This window comes from Sceloporus occidentalis, unplaced genomic scaffold (assembly GCF_023333645.1).
Source record: "Sceloporus occidentalis isolate IW3139 unplaced genomic scaffold, rSceOcc1.0.p SCAF_11, whole genome shotgun sequence".
In the NCBI taxonomy this organism is placed as follows: Eukaryota; Metazoa; Chordata; class Lepidosauria; order Squamata; family Phrynosomatidae; genus Sceloporus; species Sceloporus occidentalis.
The window spans coordinates 11,732,929-11,751,360 of record NW_028316991.1 but is presented as its reverse complement, the minus strand read 5'-3'; the positions used below and the strand labels follow the sequence as shown (position 1 = coordinate 11,751,360).

At 39.4% G+C, this 18,432-nt stretch overlaps 1 protein-coding gene across 1 annotated transcript in view; it reads right to left on the bottom strand.

The window, feature by feature from the left end:
* LOC149305576 (syndecan-2-A-like) overlaps positions 1-7,542 on the bottom strand; it is a 32,211-nt gene extending 24,669 nt beyond the window's left edge. Inside the window, exon 1 of the mRNA XM_089477426.1 lies at positions 7,463-7,542. Within this exon, the coding sequence (XP_089333552.1) occupies positions 7,463-7,522 (60 nt within the window). The 5' untranslated portion in view covers positions 7,523-7,542. The remainder of the gene's footprint in view (positions 1-7,462) is intronic.
* Between the last annotated feature and the right edge of the window lie 10,890 nt (positions 7,543-18,432).

The window sequence follows — 18,432 nt, the reverse complement described above, 5'->3', positions numbered from 1 at the left end:
ATACATTTCCATGAGCGTCCTGTTTAGTTAGTTAATGTAATAAACTACTGTTTTTGTGAACTTTTTTTCTTTTGAATTTTCCCTCTGATGTAGTATGCCTGTTTACTGAAGGTTTTGTACTATGCCCTTCTCTAATAAAGACTTTGTTTTATTAAACAGTATTTTATTCTTGAACTTTGGGATCTGCAGGCAACTGATCTAAACACAGTGCCATCACTGTTGCCAGTTTAGCATTTGGTGTGAAAGAGGGAGAAGGCGAGCAGGCAGAAGAGCACCAACAAGTTTATGATGATACACAAGTCATTTTTGGGAACGATAAAAGCACATACGGACACATGCATAGGGACTTTTGTTGGGTTTACGGTAGATATAAGTGTAGAAAGTCAGGTAGAGTGAACTATAATAGCAAAACATTGTAGGCATCAGAAATAACGCTGTACCAATTATGCGGACATTTAGGCCCAACCATGAGCCGATCTAGGAAAGATCTCCGAGAAACATGGCGGCATTCTCGGTGGGGTAGCAGTCGGTGCTGGTAAAAATAAAATGTAAAGTAGCTGCCCACACCGCGCCGGCTCATGCACTTTGGCAGCCGCTACTCTCAGAGACGTTCTTCGTCAATATATGTTGTGATGTCACTGGTCCTGACTAGTATCCTCTTTTTTGTCAAAACTTGTCTTGCAACCGAGTGTTGCCTTTATGCACAAGGATGGGGGGAAAAAAATTCTAGTCTTTGCTATTTTGTAAAGAGTAGTTTGAGGGATTGCTGTAATACTGGAGAACAGTGCTGGGAGGATAAGCAAACACTCTTAATGAAGGTTTTACATGCATTAATCTCGTGTTTCATGTACAGAAAGCCTTAACCACTTTGTCTGGCTCAAGCCATATTCTCCAGCGGCCACTAAGGCACAGAAAGACAGCTGCAGTGAAAGTAAATATTTAATGTATTAAACACCTATAGGGTGTTATAGAGTAATTGTTCTTATTAGTGTCACCTTCTTTACTAGAGTTATATGGAGCATCAAACTTTCAAGCATTTCACAATTAGTAAAGGAGGACAACAGATACTGTGTTAAACATTGTGATCCCTCATCCGCCAAATAAATTAGGAAGTGCTCAGACTATATATTACGAAGAACATGATTAGAGTTACTATAAAAAAGGATAAGTGCAGGATGCTGAAACCAAGAACGGTGTTAACATTACACATGTTATCAAACAATGAGATGGGCGTTCATTCCTCCACAAGCCCGAAAGCAACAAATACCAAATTACACTGGTAATAGAGATTTTCTTACAGCAGGGCATGATTTAGCTGATTGATTAAAAAATGTATTAAATTTACCTATTACACACACACACTATTCGGTAAACCCATAGAATAGGTTTAGCTTCTAAAACAAAAACATACAGTGTTCAACATATCAAAGTAGTTTCCATGTGAACTATATGTCTTCTAAAGCTTCTAGTAAAAAGATACCTGAAGAAAAAAAGCCAAATATTAAATCAAATAAAAATATGGTTAAATTTGCCAAATATTATTTAGGTAAAGAATTGTTGCACCTGCAATAAGAATAAAACAATTTAGTAACCATCACAGGTCACTAAAATCTGGGGATTTTGAACACTTCTTTGCCTACATGGGACGGTCAAATATGTTAATTACCTCAACCTCCCTCAAACACCAGGAAACATAAAGCAGGCCTTTAGTGATCCAATATTTATTATGGCAAATCCCTTCCAGCTTCTCCAATAACTGTGTTTACAAGCAATAAAACTTTAATTAGAATTGCTCTTCTGTTCAGAGGAAATAAACGTATAGTTACACTCTGCCAAGAGTGAAATAGCACTTTCATCTCAAACTCCATGAAATATTTAGAAAATGCAGACCATAAATATTAATCCCCAGTGGTCAGTCAGGCTAATTCAATCTTTTTTTTGACAATCAGTTATGAAACTACATAATTGTACCTGTCAATTGAATCCCAACAGTCAGAGCAGAGGGAACCAAATTAATTGAAGTGACAATTAAGTGTGCATGTGTACTATATATCACACATACTATATGAATAAAATGTGACAGACATTTCCACGATGTAGCAAATTATTGGATTTGATCCTGGGGTGAACAGAGGCTTCAGATATAAGTTAGCACAAAAAAAAAAAAAAAAGAAGAAAAAAAAAAATTAAATAAATTAAAAAAAATATAGTAGGACATTATGTTAGCGGAAAAAAAAAAATTAAAATCTATACCCTACGTTATAATGTTTAGCCACAGTATAGAACTGTTTGTTTAAAAAGTGGCTTCCATAAATACCGTACATAGCACCAACTGCGTACATTGACCATTCCTTGCATAGTCAAACAAATAATATCTTATTCAGGATAAAATGGAGACAAGTAAAGAAGCCATTCCCAAAGTTACAAACTTTTAAGAAGTTATTAATAGCATTAATTAATAGTATTATTATTATTAAGAACAAAATATTGTAGTGTATAATTTAATCTAGAAAAGGTTTGCAAAATATCCTGCATTTAAAGATAGTGTTTTTTGTTCATGGGGGGAAAACTTGAGCAGGAAGAAGCTGAAAAGAAAACAGGAAGTGAACATTCTAAAATAATGTCTTCCCCCACTGTAACATAATCAATTTGAAAACGTGCCCCATGAAAAAAGGGAAAAAAAATATATCGTAGTTGTGCAAGATATTCACAAGAACAGATTTTTTTTTCTGTGTACACTTTAGTGGGTGAAGATAGAATAACATGGCATCTGGGACGGTTATGTGGTGAAAGCAGTGCAAAGAGCATTCCAAAACTGTAAAACGAGCGCATACACAAATTATCCTTTCCTGCCTTGGAGTCTGAATGTAAAAACAAGCTGAAAATATTATTCCAGACAGCGCTGTTGAAAATGAATCTTAAAACATCTGTTCATACCGAGCTTCTCGTATGCTTTTCTTAAATAGAGACACTCTTGTGCTCAGAGAACGTGTTTACAGTCTGAAGTTTGCAGGGAATGTTTATCAAAGCTGACCTCATTCTTCATTACAAAAGGATCCTTTGAAAACCTTTCAGGATGTGTTGAAATAATAAACTGCTCTTCTTCGTCTGGGATGTACTTTTAAGTCTCTGTGTTTTGGAAATTGATAAATAACCGTTTAAAACCCATGAAAAAGCTAGAGAAGATAAAATTATTTAAGCGGAACATTTTCAACATTTTGAAAGTTAACATTCATCATTATTGATAGTGTCTTCCTTCTGCTGTATATGACCAATTAAAGTTAATAGTGTCCTCTAGTAGATAGTTTGAGAGTACTAAAAAAAAATTATATATACACATACACACAAATAAATAACACATTAACAGAGTGGACTATATACATTGATCAGACCAACCAGTGGCTGTACCATGCGGTTATGATATAGCACCGTTTTATCTACATGGCCAACATACACACAAAAAACAACAAACAGGCAGAGTACTAGAACTCAGTCAACTTGATCAACTATTTTTTTTCCTTTTGTGAAGCGAATTCTCGGTTGGGGTATATGGTAGGCGACACATGGAAGAACGTAATAGCTAACAAAAATAGTTTTCCAGTAGGTGACCATCAAGTCATTGTCCATCGTTTTACACAGGGGGTCATGGCATAGTCATCAGATTGATATAAGAGAATTCCATAGTTACCAGGAGCTATCTTCAATTTTCAAACTTCCCACTTTTTGGCGAGAACTTTTCCAGGATACAGTGACCTCAAATAACATTTTGTTGTAGCTATGTTGCACGCACACTGTTGCCTCATTTCAGCAATGGAAAATTATAGGGACAGGAGACCACAGAGAGACAGGAACCACGTTCCTGTACGCTGTCTGTGCCATGTATCTGGAATTGGGGATGGTTTGTCACAGATGTTTAGAAAAAAGCATCCAGGACATTTTGTTCTTCATGTTTGCACAACTTAATTTAAAAAGGACCCCCCCCCCAAAAAAAAAATAAAAAAATGTTTGACTCATACCATAGGATGTTTCCACTAGAATCTTAAAAAAAACAAGCAACATGAGGACTTTTTAGATCCGTTTTTACACCTGGCTGAAATTATGGAGCCACCCAGTCAAATACCAAGACATGCTTTCGCTGGTCTCCTTCTGCGATTGATTCAGTGTCAGTATGACACCTCCAGAGTGATTACCAACATCCGGAATACGTGTGAAGCGGGGTACCATGACTCTCAACCAGTGAGCACAGCATTTGGCAACCCGCAATATTGATTTTGCCTGAACACTGTTAACGGCGCAAAATAAACTGAAATAACTAAATGATTTGGGAAATAAAACATGCCTAGATAGATCATACATCTCCATGGATACATCTGTAAAAAGATTTGGAGCAAGGCACAAAAATTGGGACATCTGCTTGATATACTTCAGATCATGACACCAACTAACAGTCTCACTACACTAATGTAGTTCTGCAAGTCATTCCATTGAACACCACTGTATAATAATTTGTCAGGGGTGACCACGCGAGCCTAGGTGGTTGTACTGTTAAAGGACGACAAAGTGCTTTACTAATTCAACAACTCACAACACCATACTACGCAAGACACAAAAGGTTAATGCACTGCAGACAAAAATAGTAAATGAAAACCATATATAATAAACAAATGTCCTCTATATAAACTTCTCATACGCATGTTCAGATTTTGAAAATATTACAAGAGATCAGAATATTCAATGTAACATTAAAGCCATCATCTATTAGTATGTTTTCATAATACGCCTCAGCGCATTTAACACTTCTGGAACATAAATAACAAGTCCATCTGTGGCCACGTAACCAGTCCAACCCACCTCGAGATAATATAAAAGTGGATTTGGGCAAAAGACACCAAGAACCCAGCTGGTTTGTATTCAGGAATTCACTTTTTTGCCTCATTTGTTTCCAGAGGATTTGAAGATATATATTATACCCACACACTGGAGTCACTAAAATGGATGTGGTTCGGTTTTCTTTTACCATAAAAGGCTCAGATTTTTATCAGTATTTTATTTTCCATACAGACTGTTTTTGTTATGAGTCAGTGAGCATTTCTTACATTTTAATTTCTATATTGGGGGGGGGGGGGAAACTAAAAATAAAAACAACATCTTTTCTTCTTGACGCTATAAAATGTATATGTTTAAAGCGAAAACAATTTCCTTCAATCTCAGGTAAGTAACAATGTTTCAATTCACCAATCCACTGGATACCCAGAGAATGTAAAGTAACAAAGTTAATCTGTAAACATTTCTACCCTATAACACAAATGACAAAAAAAACACAAACACACACGTAACAATAGTGACAAATTGATCTCAAGGTAAGACCGCAAAGGGACAGGTCAGAGAAAATAAAGAAAAACAAGTCAGGTGCTGAAGGTTCGACCAGTAAGCCAACGTCATATTTCCCTAATTCTATATTGCAGTTGTACTCCCTAATTTAACCAGCGTAAAATCCACCATATGCATATACCATGGCAGAAGCCATCTTAACTCCTTACAACCTGCGCTGCTCCCCATTAAGTTATCGCGCCCCTATTGTCAAGCTTCTGGTTGGTTCTGAGGGCCTTGGTAAGGTGGCGGTTAGGTGGGGAATCTGATCTGAAAAAGTTATGCCACCTTTTGCCACAAATACAAACTTTTATAAAACCATTTTTTTTAAATGACATCATACCCCTGGAAATCCGTTATTACAGAGAAATATGTTAATGCTATATCAGAGTACACATCTAACTTACACATTTAGCTATTTAGTGTTTAACAGATATACTACTTCGGAGTTTGGGCTTTAAGAATAGAGTATTGCCTGCTGTCATAAAGGGAAAAAAATAAATTCTAAATGAATCAATCATTCGTTCAAATTCTTGTCTACATATTTTATTTAGATGTAAACGCCAAAGGAAATTACATACAGATGGATGATAAGTCTCATAACTATTGGTTTGAGGGGAAAAAAAATATTGGGAAGTGCTGAAAAAATGCTGAATGTCTCAAAACAAGTTTTCAGTCTGCAGGCTCTGCTGGGTCTGTCAACAAAGAGGGGATGGAGTGGATAAAACTTGGCAGCCCAGCAGGAAGTGGGGGATGGGGGCAAAACATAGAATACCATAAACAGCATTTGAGGGTCTGGTGAGGGGGGGGGGATAGATTTTCTTTAAGTCAATTAATAAGACACTAAAAAAACGTCTGTGGCTTTTAAAAAAAACTGGATCCCAACACTTCCTTATAATACAGATTTCAAAAGGAAAAAAAATAATAAAAAAAAAAAAAAATCAGCAGTCTCCTTTGCAATCTCTGCAGCATTCCTTAAAGAGGTATGTCTGACTTGATTCTTAAAAGGAAAACAGGATGTGTTATCTGCATTCCACAACACTTTCAGGTTCCAGATTCCCTTTCAAAGTTAACCCTTTGTGTGGCTTTTAAGGGGTTAAAAAGCAAAAGGTCTGGTTACAGCTCAACAAAACTTGGGAGAAATGTGTTGATAATGCCCCAACTATTTATGTCTGTATCACACACACACACATATACATACTACTACTACAGAGCAGAAGATATGACTCCTCTTCAAACAATGCCTGGTTAAATGCCTAAAACCTCAGAATGCCAGGGAGGTTTAGGATCCAGACTTACAACATTGGACTTTTAAGGATATGTTTATTGAGCAAGGCTGCCATGAGATACGGTGTGTGATCCACACTACTGCTTTAACTAAATACAACAATAACCCCAAAAGTCTAAATCACCATTTAAAGCTCAATGTTGTGTTCAGTGTCATTCCCTTCCATTGCTGCATGTCATTGTCTCTTAGGCTTGGTTACTAAGCAAATAATCCACATTTAACTCATTTCCAGTCGATAAGGAGATCACTGCTAATTATGCATTGTTCATAGTGTGTAGTTAGCATCACACAAAAAGAGCTAAAGTTGCCTAATTGCTTGTATTGTTTGCTGCATTAGCAGAGCTACAGTCATTCAAAGAGACTGGGGAATTTTACATTGCAGATCAGGTAAGGCTGGTATATATGCAGGAGCCATGCGTCATGATTTGTTTTAATATATATATATATATATATATATATATATATATATATATATATATATAATAAAATACAAAGAGTTATACAATGTCTCCCAGAACTATAAAAGGTAGATCTAATCAAAATTCTATTAGAAAGAAAGAAAAAGCTACAGGATCTCATTTTTTTTTTTGTTAGTAGCAACAAGTGAATTTCTTGCATGAATGTAGTTTTTGCCCTGTAATAACATTTAGAAAGATTAACCCTTTAACTGAAGAGCTTAAAGGGGCATGATCGCCCACAGCACACAAAGAGTTAATGAGAAGCAGCTCGCTGGAGTAACTCAGACTTTTCATATCTTAATAAATCTGCCCCAATGCGAACGACACCCGGGGTATTAAAACTCACCGTTTCCCCGGAGACCAAGGCGAACAAGCCAAAGGTAAGGAGTATCCAAATGTTCCTCATTATTCCCCCAAATAGGTTCTTCGTGAAGCTCCCAATCACACCGTATAAAGCGATCCCACGGGCGCTCGATCCGGATCTCCCACTTGTTGCTAGAGGAATTCCCACCCGAATCAATGCAGTCTCTGCCCTTCCGCACAATTGTTTACCCCGAAGTTACTTCTCTCCCGTTCCTCCAGCACAAGAGAAGAAACTTAAAGGGAACGAATAGGGGGTCTCGGGGTGACCGGCGCTGCACAGATCAGGGGGCCCTGCACGTGTTCCCAGTTTCTGCGTGTTATTCCTCCCCTGATCGCACTGTGTAATCAATGCCGAATGTGCCAACAAGGCTGCAGCTTCGTGATTCCTCCCCTTCAGGCTGCCTGTAGGAACACGTCCGATCCTCCCACAACCTCCCGAACAATGTGCACTGGCGTACTAGCGCGACTCCTAGTTAAAACCCAGGAGAACTTCCAGATTGGCAGCTCAGCTGACCAATGAACGAAGAGATTCCACTGCCCGCTGTGACCCTCCCACAAACAGAAAAGGCAAGGCAGTGAATGGGAGTGAGTGACGTTAAAGGGCATTTATATATACGGTATATATATATATATTCTTTGGATGTTACATATAGTGCTGGATACAGAAATCTAGTTTACTGTTAAAAAAGTTATTGCAAGTCAGAGGGTCCCCTGTGTGATTAAGACTGAGTCATTCTTTTGTTTAACAAAAGGCAGCATGATAAGGAGTCATACTGTTTAGTAATAGATTGAGCAAAGATAAAGACAGCTAAAACACATGCACATAATATGCAGCTGTCTTAAAGTGGTCTTATTTTTGAGAACATTTTAATGCTAAACTAGTAATTATAGCACTGGAGCCTGCTTGCTTCTGCTGAAAGCAGGATGTGTACTTAAGTATGCTGCCTGTGCTGCAGTGCCCCATTCAAGTCAAAAGGACAGGTGGCAACTGTGGCTGTAGCCTAAAGAATAATTTCTGATCATTTGTGCTGCGTGGAATTATACAATTTACCCTTAGACAAAGGTGTGTCGGCACGAGGAAACCCCCTTTGTACCAAAGTATATCCCACTACCAAGAGCAAGTACTGCAGCCCATGTGTGGGAAGGTTATTTAGGTTCCCTTCTTTCTTCGCAGGCAACAAAAGGGGAGATGGAAAATGAGACAAGAGTCTAATTTTCTTACTTCAACCAATAAGGAATACACCAATATGATTTAAAGTCTATGAGAATGTACATATATATACGGTATCAATATATATATATATATATGTGTATGTATTAAAAAAGGAATTTAGGGATAAGCTGTCCTCTTTTATCTCCCTGACCCCTTGGCTCTGCAAAACTCTTGCGACTCGATGCTACATCAGCCTGTTTGGCAAGCTAGTGTGGCATTGTGCCATACAGATGCTGGCCCAGTTCAATCATGAGCCCTGCTGGGGGGGGTTTACACCCCCTAAACAAGACTTTTTGAAGGATTATTCACTAAAGGTAGAGTAGGTAGGAGAGTTTTCAGAAGGGTTGTGGTTTTAACTCCTTGAGTACACTATAAATTATGAAGGTCCATCCCCCATAAGCTTCTGCTGTAGGAATGCTTGGTTGACCCTGTGCAATACATAGTTAAATTAGCAAGAGTTTTCCAAAGCCTCTTCATCCATTATGCATTATACAGGGCCAGCTCAGACCTTCTAACTGGAGGAATATGTTGGCGCTGGCCCTTTGTAACGAATATTGAAATTAGAGAGTTTAAAGCACAACTCTCCAGTTCTTTAGTTGACAAAAAAGAGGGTCAATGCCGCAGACAGTGTTTGCCATGCTGGTTCCTGGGGGGGGTCAGTAGAGGAAGTCCCATTCAGGTTAATGAATTAATAACATATACAACTTTACTATGATCTAACTACTATAAACTTTCGTATTTCTAAGGAGACAAAACAAGCACCTCTTCAAATGATAATGTCCTAATTGTATGGATCCACCCTCTAACATTCAGCTCTGCGTTAATAAGGGTGTTTTATAGTTATTATCGATTTATCAAAGGGGAACTCCCACCATTTTTTTATTACTAGTATCAGATGAAAAATACATTTTTTTAAATATTGCCCTGCTTTCATTTTATAACAATATTAGTTATTCATAAAATAACGTCTTCAGGCAGCTGCATATTAACCATTTGTATGTTTCTTGCTCTGTTATCTTAGCCCTGACTCCTTACTATACTGCTTTGTGGTAAACAATACAATGGCTTGGTCTTAATCACCCAACCTGACTCCCTGACTAATTCAAGTTTATAGAGGAACGGACTTCCTTAGGATTGCCATAAATATTTATCGCAGTGTGAAAGCCAAAATATCACATGACGGACAACAATGGCAGTCTCCAGTTTAATAAACAAAAATATTTATTGGATCAAAATGAGATAAAACCATTTTTTTTGTCAAACCTACATTGCTGTTTTCTGCTGGCCCTCAATGAGTTAACACTCAAAACTCAATGAGTGAACTCAAAACACCAACACCCGTAATTGTCACCAAATCTGCCTTTTTTGTCATTGACACGTGTGTACATTCAACGCATGTTGCTATAATGTGTAGAATTTATAAACTCATGGAAAGGAAAGATAGTAAAATAGAATTTAACATCAGACACTGTGCCTTCCGACTAACTATTCTTTATTTAACCCTTCTCATTTCACTTCTATGTCTAAAAACACTTTAATCGTCCCTTTTTTAACCATGCATTATTTCTCCATGAGTATGGTTTGGTGACTCTAATAATGCGTTTAGCCTAGCTTTGATTTACTAATCTCTTCATCATACTGAATGTTTTTATAGTTCCTAAGTTCCTCCTCATTCACTTTTAATATATGTGAGCGCCGCCACAATGGCTTCCAATTTCATTAATTCTTTGTGACGCTGCAATGCAACGTCCTGCTGCATTTAGTAGAACTTCTTTTAAATTACCCAGTTTCTCCTGGACTCAAATCTAAAGATGTCCACATCGTCTAAGATTCTCCTAAATAGAAAAATCAATCTTTCAAAAGTCTTAAAGTTTAGTTTTAGTGCGGTGCAATTCAACCTCAGCCTGTGTGTTAAACCACATTGATGATCGCTGAAGCCCAAACATTCTCCTACTGAGACATCCGACACGAAGCTTCATTAATAAATCCAGAATAGCCTTCTTCTTGTTGGTACCTCTATCATTTGCCCCTTAATGACAAAGCCCGTACATGTACGGGCTCAAAATGCATTGTTTTCAACGGGTTTAGGTGCCGACCATTGTCCTTAATGGCAGGGGCGTAACTAGACGCCTCAGGGCCCGGGTGCGAGAATCTGTTAAGGGCCCCCCCACCCCCCCAAAAAAACATGATTTTTACCCAACAATTTTTTTTCAACAAATTCAATTTACATATTGAATCATATCTGTAAAAAAATCAAAGAAAAAGGGGTGCATGTACAAAGGGCATAATCCAGGGGTGTCCAAGTTTTTTCTGCAGTGGGCCACTTCATCAGAATTGTATACATGCGCGGGCCGCACTCATTTTTCACTGTGACAAAAAATATGGCCTTTAATAAAATATGCAGATTAAAATAAAGTAAATAACACAAAACCTTTACTCTTCCTCTCACTGATTTCTGGGCCTTGAAAGTTTTGCGACTACAAATTCAGGATTCCCTAGATTTATTCTAGGGATGAACTAAAATGAAAATTCTGGACCAAAACATTCAGGGCTCACTTAGCCAAAACCGAAAATGACCCCCACCTTTAAAAATAATAATAAAAACTCACATGTTTAATAAAAGTAGGTAACACACAATTGGACAAAATTAGCAATATGACTTGGCATGATAGGAGTGTGATTGCTAACAGCAATCACACTCCTATCATACCCAGGCAATCAGTAAATGCTGGTACCTAGGCATGATGGGACTGTGCTCGCTGTGATTGCTGTTAGCAATCACACTCCTATCATGCCAAGTCAGCCAGTACATGCTGGTACAGGGTGGCTGTAAGTGATGTGCAGACCCCATACTGCTGGCAGCATCACTACACAAGGGGGGCAGCTAGCTAGGTTTCAGCATGTACTGGCTGACTTGGCATGATAGGAGTGTGATTGCTAACAGTAGTCACAGTCCCATCATGCCTAGGTTCCAGCACTTACACATCCATCCAGTAAATGCTGGAACCTAGGCATGATGGGACTGTGATTGCTGTTAGCAATCACACTCCTATCATGCCAAGTCAGCCAATATACGCTGGTACAGGGTGGCTGTAAGTGATGTGCAGACCCCATACTGCTGGCAGCATCACTACACAAGGGGGGCAGCTGGCCAGGTTTCAGCATGTACTGGCTGACTTGGCATGATAGGAGTGTGATTGCTAACAGCAATCACAGTCCCATCATGCCTAGGTTCCAGCACTTACACATCCATGCTATCACACACACACACACTCATTTATTCATATAATCATTCATTCACAGATTCATTCCCTCAATCACACACACTCATTCAAACACCCCCTTACCGGCACTGCAGCTCCTCGATGCCGCTCACAGACTTCAGCAGGGGGCGCGGCCTCCCTCTGCCTTCTCTGCTAAAGCACAGAGGAAGTAGGATGTCACGTGAACTCCGCTTCCTCTGTGCAGTCCAGAAGACCCTCCCACAAGTAAGTAGCAGGGCTTGAGGTGCGGCTCGCGTAAGATTGGTTGCCCTGGCTGCCGATCTTACGCGGGCCGCACCTCGAGGTCTCGCGGGCCGCATTTGGCCCGCGGGACGCATGTTGGACGCCCCTGCCTTATTTAAAAAAAAAAAGATTTCGGGCGGCCCCTTGGCTTGGGCCCCCCTGCCGCCGGGGCCCGGTCGCAGTCGCAACCCCGATAGTTCCGCCACTGCTTAATGGGTTAATACACAACCCATGTAAAGAACAACCCTTCTACTCCAAGGCAAGCACCTCATATGGTAATTTTGTACACCATATTATAATTTTAACATGCTACACTATATGTTACCTTATATGTTTATTATTATTTGCATGGATATGATCGTGAAAACTTAAACAACATGGAAGCCAATCTTAAACGGGTAAAAGTATAACATTTTATCTTTTTGAATGACTATTTTTTCCTAATTTATATTTGAGCAGCATTAATTCTAATGAATTGATTGATACACATTTGATTGGTAGATTTTTGCGCTCTATTGCACTTTTTTATTCCTATTTTTCATATAAATCACCCCCCCCATTTTCTACCATCCCTATCTTTTCTTGGAAATATGAGAAAACCGCAGAAATCTATTGTTCTGGGGTCAGCTAAGGTGAAGGAAATATCAAACAAAGGAAAAAGACGACTGAAGAATATGGTTGTGAAATAGAATTTTATACAAAGGGGCGACTGATATGATGGAGAAAAGTATATCATACAGCGCGATAAATTCAGTGAAATAGGTGTGTCTCCTTTTCAGTGATATATATTTTCGTCAAAACTGCAAATATAGCAGAAAAGATAATAGACTTGGCATGTTTTAAGTAGTATGACGGTTCATTCAGAATCTTTCTTCTGCATGATTTGTGATTGCTATTAAGAATGTTCTTTTATCTGTTTTTATACGTAGAAGTAGTTTCTTCAGTTCCGTTGGAAGAGGAAAAAAATTTGGCTTCACATAAAAGGAAATAAGACATCTGAGATGTCCCAGAATAGTTTGTGGGGAGATTCTCAATGTAGTGAAACGTTGTGACTTAAGCCGACTGCTATACTTTTGAAACTTTTCTTACTGGAACATTTGACAAACACAGATGGAAGCTCAAGAGTCAAAACACATCCATCACTGCACCTGAGTTCAATGACTTGACATAATAATGCAATATAAAACTGACTACATGCACATGAATAACCGGATTTACCTGCAAAGCTTTTGGGGCAGAATATGTATCATTGTCCAGAAGTGACATCACATGTCGCATACCATGGTTTCACTGAAAGTGAGAACAAAAAATGAGATGGCTCCAGGTGTATGTAGACCAAACGATTTCAGGCTAGGAATCAGTTTCTTTGTTTGTTCATAATTTATGGCTTTTAGACTACATGAAAGAGGTCTAAATGCAACCTTACATTTTCTGAAATTTGCGTATTCTTCATTTTTGTCAGTGATGAACCGAGTGGCACATTCTGGTTTATGCCTGCTAAGCCTAGGGTAACAGTTCTAGGGGGCAGCAGCTCCTCTGTCACATGACCAGGACAAGTTCATTGTATTGGGCAGCCAGACTCCCCAGCATCCCGCTGCTCCCATGGGCTTGCTCGGGAGATCAGAGATCTCCATTCTTAAAATGACACCATATCCTACTGCTCGACACATAGGATGGCGGGGGCAAAGGTAAGTGGGGGGGCACCTAGGGTGCTTTCCTTGGTCAGATCTAAGGCAGTGCCGAGTCAAGATATGTTACTAGGTAAATATTATCCTATGATCTGAATGTGGCTTTCCCGTTGTGAGATATCTCATGTAGCATTAGTAAGCAGAAGGGTTGGCATTAACAGCATATGTGGCAATTAAAACAAGAAAAGGCAACTGGCTTTACAGTCATACTGAAAAAATGCAAGTAAAATGAACAATAAAGATTGAAAGAAATATAAATAAGTATATGTGTGAATATACAGGACGTCTTCTTAGATTTTTGGCTAGTTCAAACTGTTTCTAACAGCCACATAGTCGGGCCTAGGCTTGGATCTCCCTGATGGTCCATTTACACCAGGGGTGGGCAATTAATTTTCCCATGGGGCCACATGAGAAATTGGAATGGTTTTAGAGGGCCAGACCTCTACAAACTACAAACTCCGAAGCCTTGTCCATTTTGTTAACTTATGTGCTGTTTAATAAAGTTATTCAAGCCTACGTCATTGGTAGAGGTGCTTGAATAAGTAAGGCCTGAATAACTATTAGCACAGCACAGAAGTGAACAAAATGAACAAGGCTTCGGAGTGCATACCGTATTTTTCGCTCTATAAGACGCACCTGCTGATAAGACGCACCTAGATTTTAGAGGAGAAAAAAAAGGAAAAAATATTTTGAGCTAAAAAATGGGCTAAAATATTTATTACAATAACTGAATAAGCTATGAACACAGTAAGACACACGCAGTAAGACACACACAGACACAGTAAGACAGACACAGTGAGACACACACAGACACAGTGAGACACACACAGACACAGTGAGACACACACAGACACAGTAAGACACACACAGACACAGTGAGACACACACAGACACAGTGAGACACACACAGACACAGTAAGATACACACAGACACAGTAAGATACACACAGACACAGTAAGACACACACAGACACAGTGAGACACACACAGACACAGTAAGACACACACAGACACAGTAAGACACACACAGACACAGTGAGACACACACAGACACAGTGAGACACACACAGACACAGTGAGACACACACAGACACAGTAAGACACACACAGACACAGTGAGACACACACAGACACAGTGAGACACACACAGACACAGTAAGACACACACAGACACAGTAAGACACACACAGACACAGTGAGACACACACAGACACAGTAAGATACACACAAACACAGTAAGACACACACACACACAGTAAGACCTCCCTCCCTAACCCCCCTTCTCAGTATCTCCCCTCTAACTCCCTAACCCCCCCTTCTCAGTATCTCCCCTCTAACTCCCTAACCCCCCCTTCTCAGGATCTCCCCCCCCCGCCCCGGTCACTTACCTTAAACTCCTGTGTTGGAAGCGTGAGGCGTTTGTCTCGGGTGCCGGCGCTTCACTGCTGATCGCCGGCGTCTGACGTCATATGCCGGCGCCCAGCGTAAAGCGCCGGCACCCGAGACAAACGCTTCCAACACAGGCGTTTAAGGTAAGTGACCGGGGCGGGGGGGGACACCGGACTCATTGGTGAGTCACCAGGACACTCTTTGCGGGCCGGTCCGAGCTATTCAGCGGGCCGGATGTGGCCCGCGGGCCGTGCTTTGCCCAGGTCTGATTTACACTATGGAAGCCTGGGCAGACCTGGCATGGGCCTCCATAGACTGCATTCCGAGGCGCTGCGCAACCTTTAATACACAGAGCACCAGCATATGACATCATATCTCTCCTCAATGAGCATGGCGGCAAAGAAAAGAATTGCTCTGGTTCCGTAGATGTACAATAGTCCTAGTCCTTAATGTGTTAAATGTTCAAAGCCACCGAAAACTCACAGTTTGGTGAATATACCGCTCAGATAAATTTCATATACTTTATGTTATAAAATATAACAGGGGATGGGAAAATTCCCTAGCATTTAGCAACATAAGTCGATTCCCCACGTTTTTTGCCTCATAATTATCTGCTTCATCTTCCATCAGCTTTCAATAACAATAAATCACAAATCAAAGCAACGGCAGATGTCATAAATACATCGATCTACTGTTCGGAGCTACTAGGGATTTTGCGTTGGTGGATTTTACAAGATAAAATCTTTCTACCGCTTATGGGTCCTGTGTGGAATGTGCAGAATGTAGATGACATTGAAAGAAATGCATCAACATCTCGGCATTCTGGGGGGTTTTATATTTTCTTACAGCTTTATCTTATAAAACGTAAAAGTGATATGAAATAACTTGGTATAAGGTATTAAATAATTAATTTCACTTAAGTTTGAGTCATGTTATTATAATACGGAGCATCGTTTGTGAATACATACCTTACTCTGTATTAAAATATGTATATATATATATATATTTATTTATTTTTTCCTTTATTCCGCTCACAAAAGAAGGTTATCTCATGATGAAGGGATATCCTCCTTTGTGAGCGGTGAAAGTTAACCGCCATGAGAGCATTGTTATATCTTCACTGTTTAAACGTCTTTGGCGAATACTTTGTTGTTGATTTCACGCAGAAGCTGATAAACTGTTGCTCCGAGACTTATACAGAGCTTGGCTTGTGAGTGCCCACCTCTTCACCTTTTTGTTTTCTTTTAAGCGGAAGGAAAGAGATACTACAGTGGACCATTACTGTTTTGCGTTGGTATCCACCACAGCTGTTGTAGAACCTAAACTCCCATAAAGCTCAGCCAGCACCCTACCATTCTAAAGAAAAGCACCCAAGCATATGTGCAAACACCTTAACATCTAGTTTAATGACGCCCATATTGCAAATATTTCTTCTCCACCGTTTTAGTTGCACTTTTTATAATATGGCAGAACTTTCACATGCAGAATAAGAATTATTTTTCGACAAATGTCTGCACACATTATATTATCACGAACGGAAAGTATCTTGTATAAAAAAACCACTAGGCACAAAAATATGTCAAATGTTCCAAAAAAGAAGAATTTTCTTTTTAACATGATTCATTTTCTTTTTGATACCATGGTTTGGCGATATATAATCACTGTGGTATCTCAGGACATTGCAATAATTGCGTAGCTTAGGTTTGCTTTGAGCAAAAAACAAACAAGTGAGTTCTGGGCACGTCAAATGAAGCTACATCATGGCTTTTAAAGTATACTCTCGAGATGAAGGACATCATGGGGCACAATTGCAGGGTTACGTGCTGTTTTTGCATGTCTACGGTAGACTAAACACATGCATTTTAACCATTCATGGAGTAGGAGTAGGTAACTTTGCCTCTGTCATACCTCAGATATTCCATGAATGACCTCAGTCAAACTCATAATGACACAATATTTTAATGGTTTATAAGGCCATTCAAGAGATGCAACACCTTTTCCACCCCAATCGATGTGTATATAGTAGACCTAGATTCATTTATTTGTATAAAAAATTATAAAAGTGCAGTCTTCTCAAAGACATCAAAGTATAGATTTATGAAACAAGAACTGATACGGCAATATTTAATTATAATACGTACTGTATTTTGATTTATTACGTACTGAAAAAGAGCTTGTGGTGCTTACTATTGTGGCTGAACATTTCATGAATATACAAATTATGCAAATAATGTAAATGATTGCTGACATATTTATGAAGGGACACATGTAATGTATCAGGTGGCACAGCAGTAGATGTAAGCATCGTGGTATAGACTAAAACATTATTCTAATCTATCCAGCATACAAAGTAATAAATAAAAAAAATTAACGTGGCTAGGGCTTATGTAAAGGTGAGTAGTATGCGTCAACTGGCTAGATTGATATAAAAAAAAAAGTCTCTAGGTACTTCTCTAGGACACCCCTTCAAGTACCCCTGGTTCATTAAATGCAAAGCCAGATTAAGAAGCTTGGGGTCCTTCTACAAAAAAAGACACGTAAATTGTTTATTGCAGATTCCTCTACATTTTTTCTTGATGTCACTCTCTGTTCATATTAAGTTTGGCATGAGATCCCACGTGGCACTGCCCATGTACAGCCAATGACGTGCCAGTCTGTTGTGATACTGGACAGAACTGTTGGCAAGTGGGACATAATCCTGGTCAAGAGAATCAGCAGAATTGGCAAAAATATAATGTAAGGCGCAGCATATTATTACATATACCACGCAGCACTGGGATGGAAAAAATAGGCTTTTAAGCGCATCTAAACTGACCTCAAGACACATCCTTGTTCTCTGGACACTCCTATGGGCCCTGAAGCAGTCGCCCCATGTGCCTCTTGGTCCCACTGGAGCAGCAGCTGGGAAGGGAGAACATTAGGCCATTTGCAGCAGGTTAACTAGCCATTAATGAATAAAAAAAAACACCTGGTAGTCAGCAAAAAAAACCTTTTATTTAATTCTGTACACCCCCTGGTGCCAGAGGGATTTGGTCTGCTCTCTTCTAGCTGGTCTCGTCCCGTTCACTTTGGTAGCTGATTCTTCATAGACGCAGAGACCTCACCTTGGTTAATTCTTACCACCCCATCTTTGTAAACAGTTTTCATGTTGCGCAGG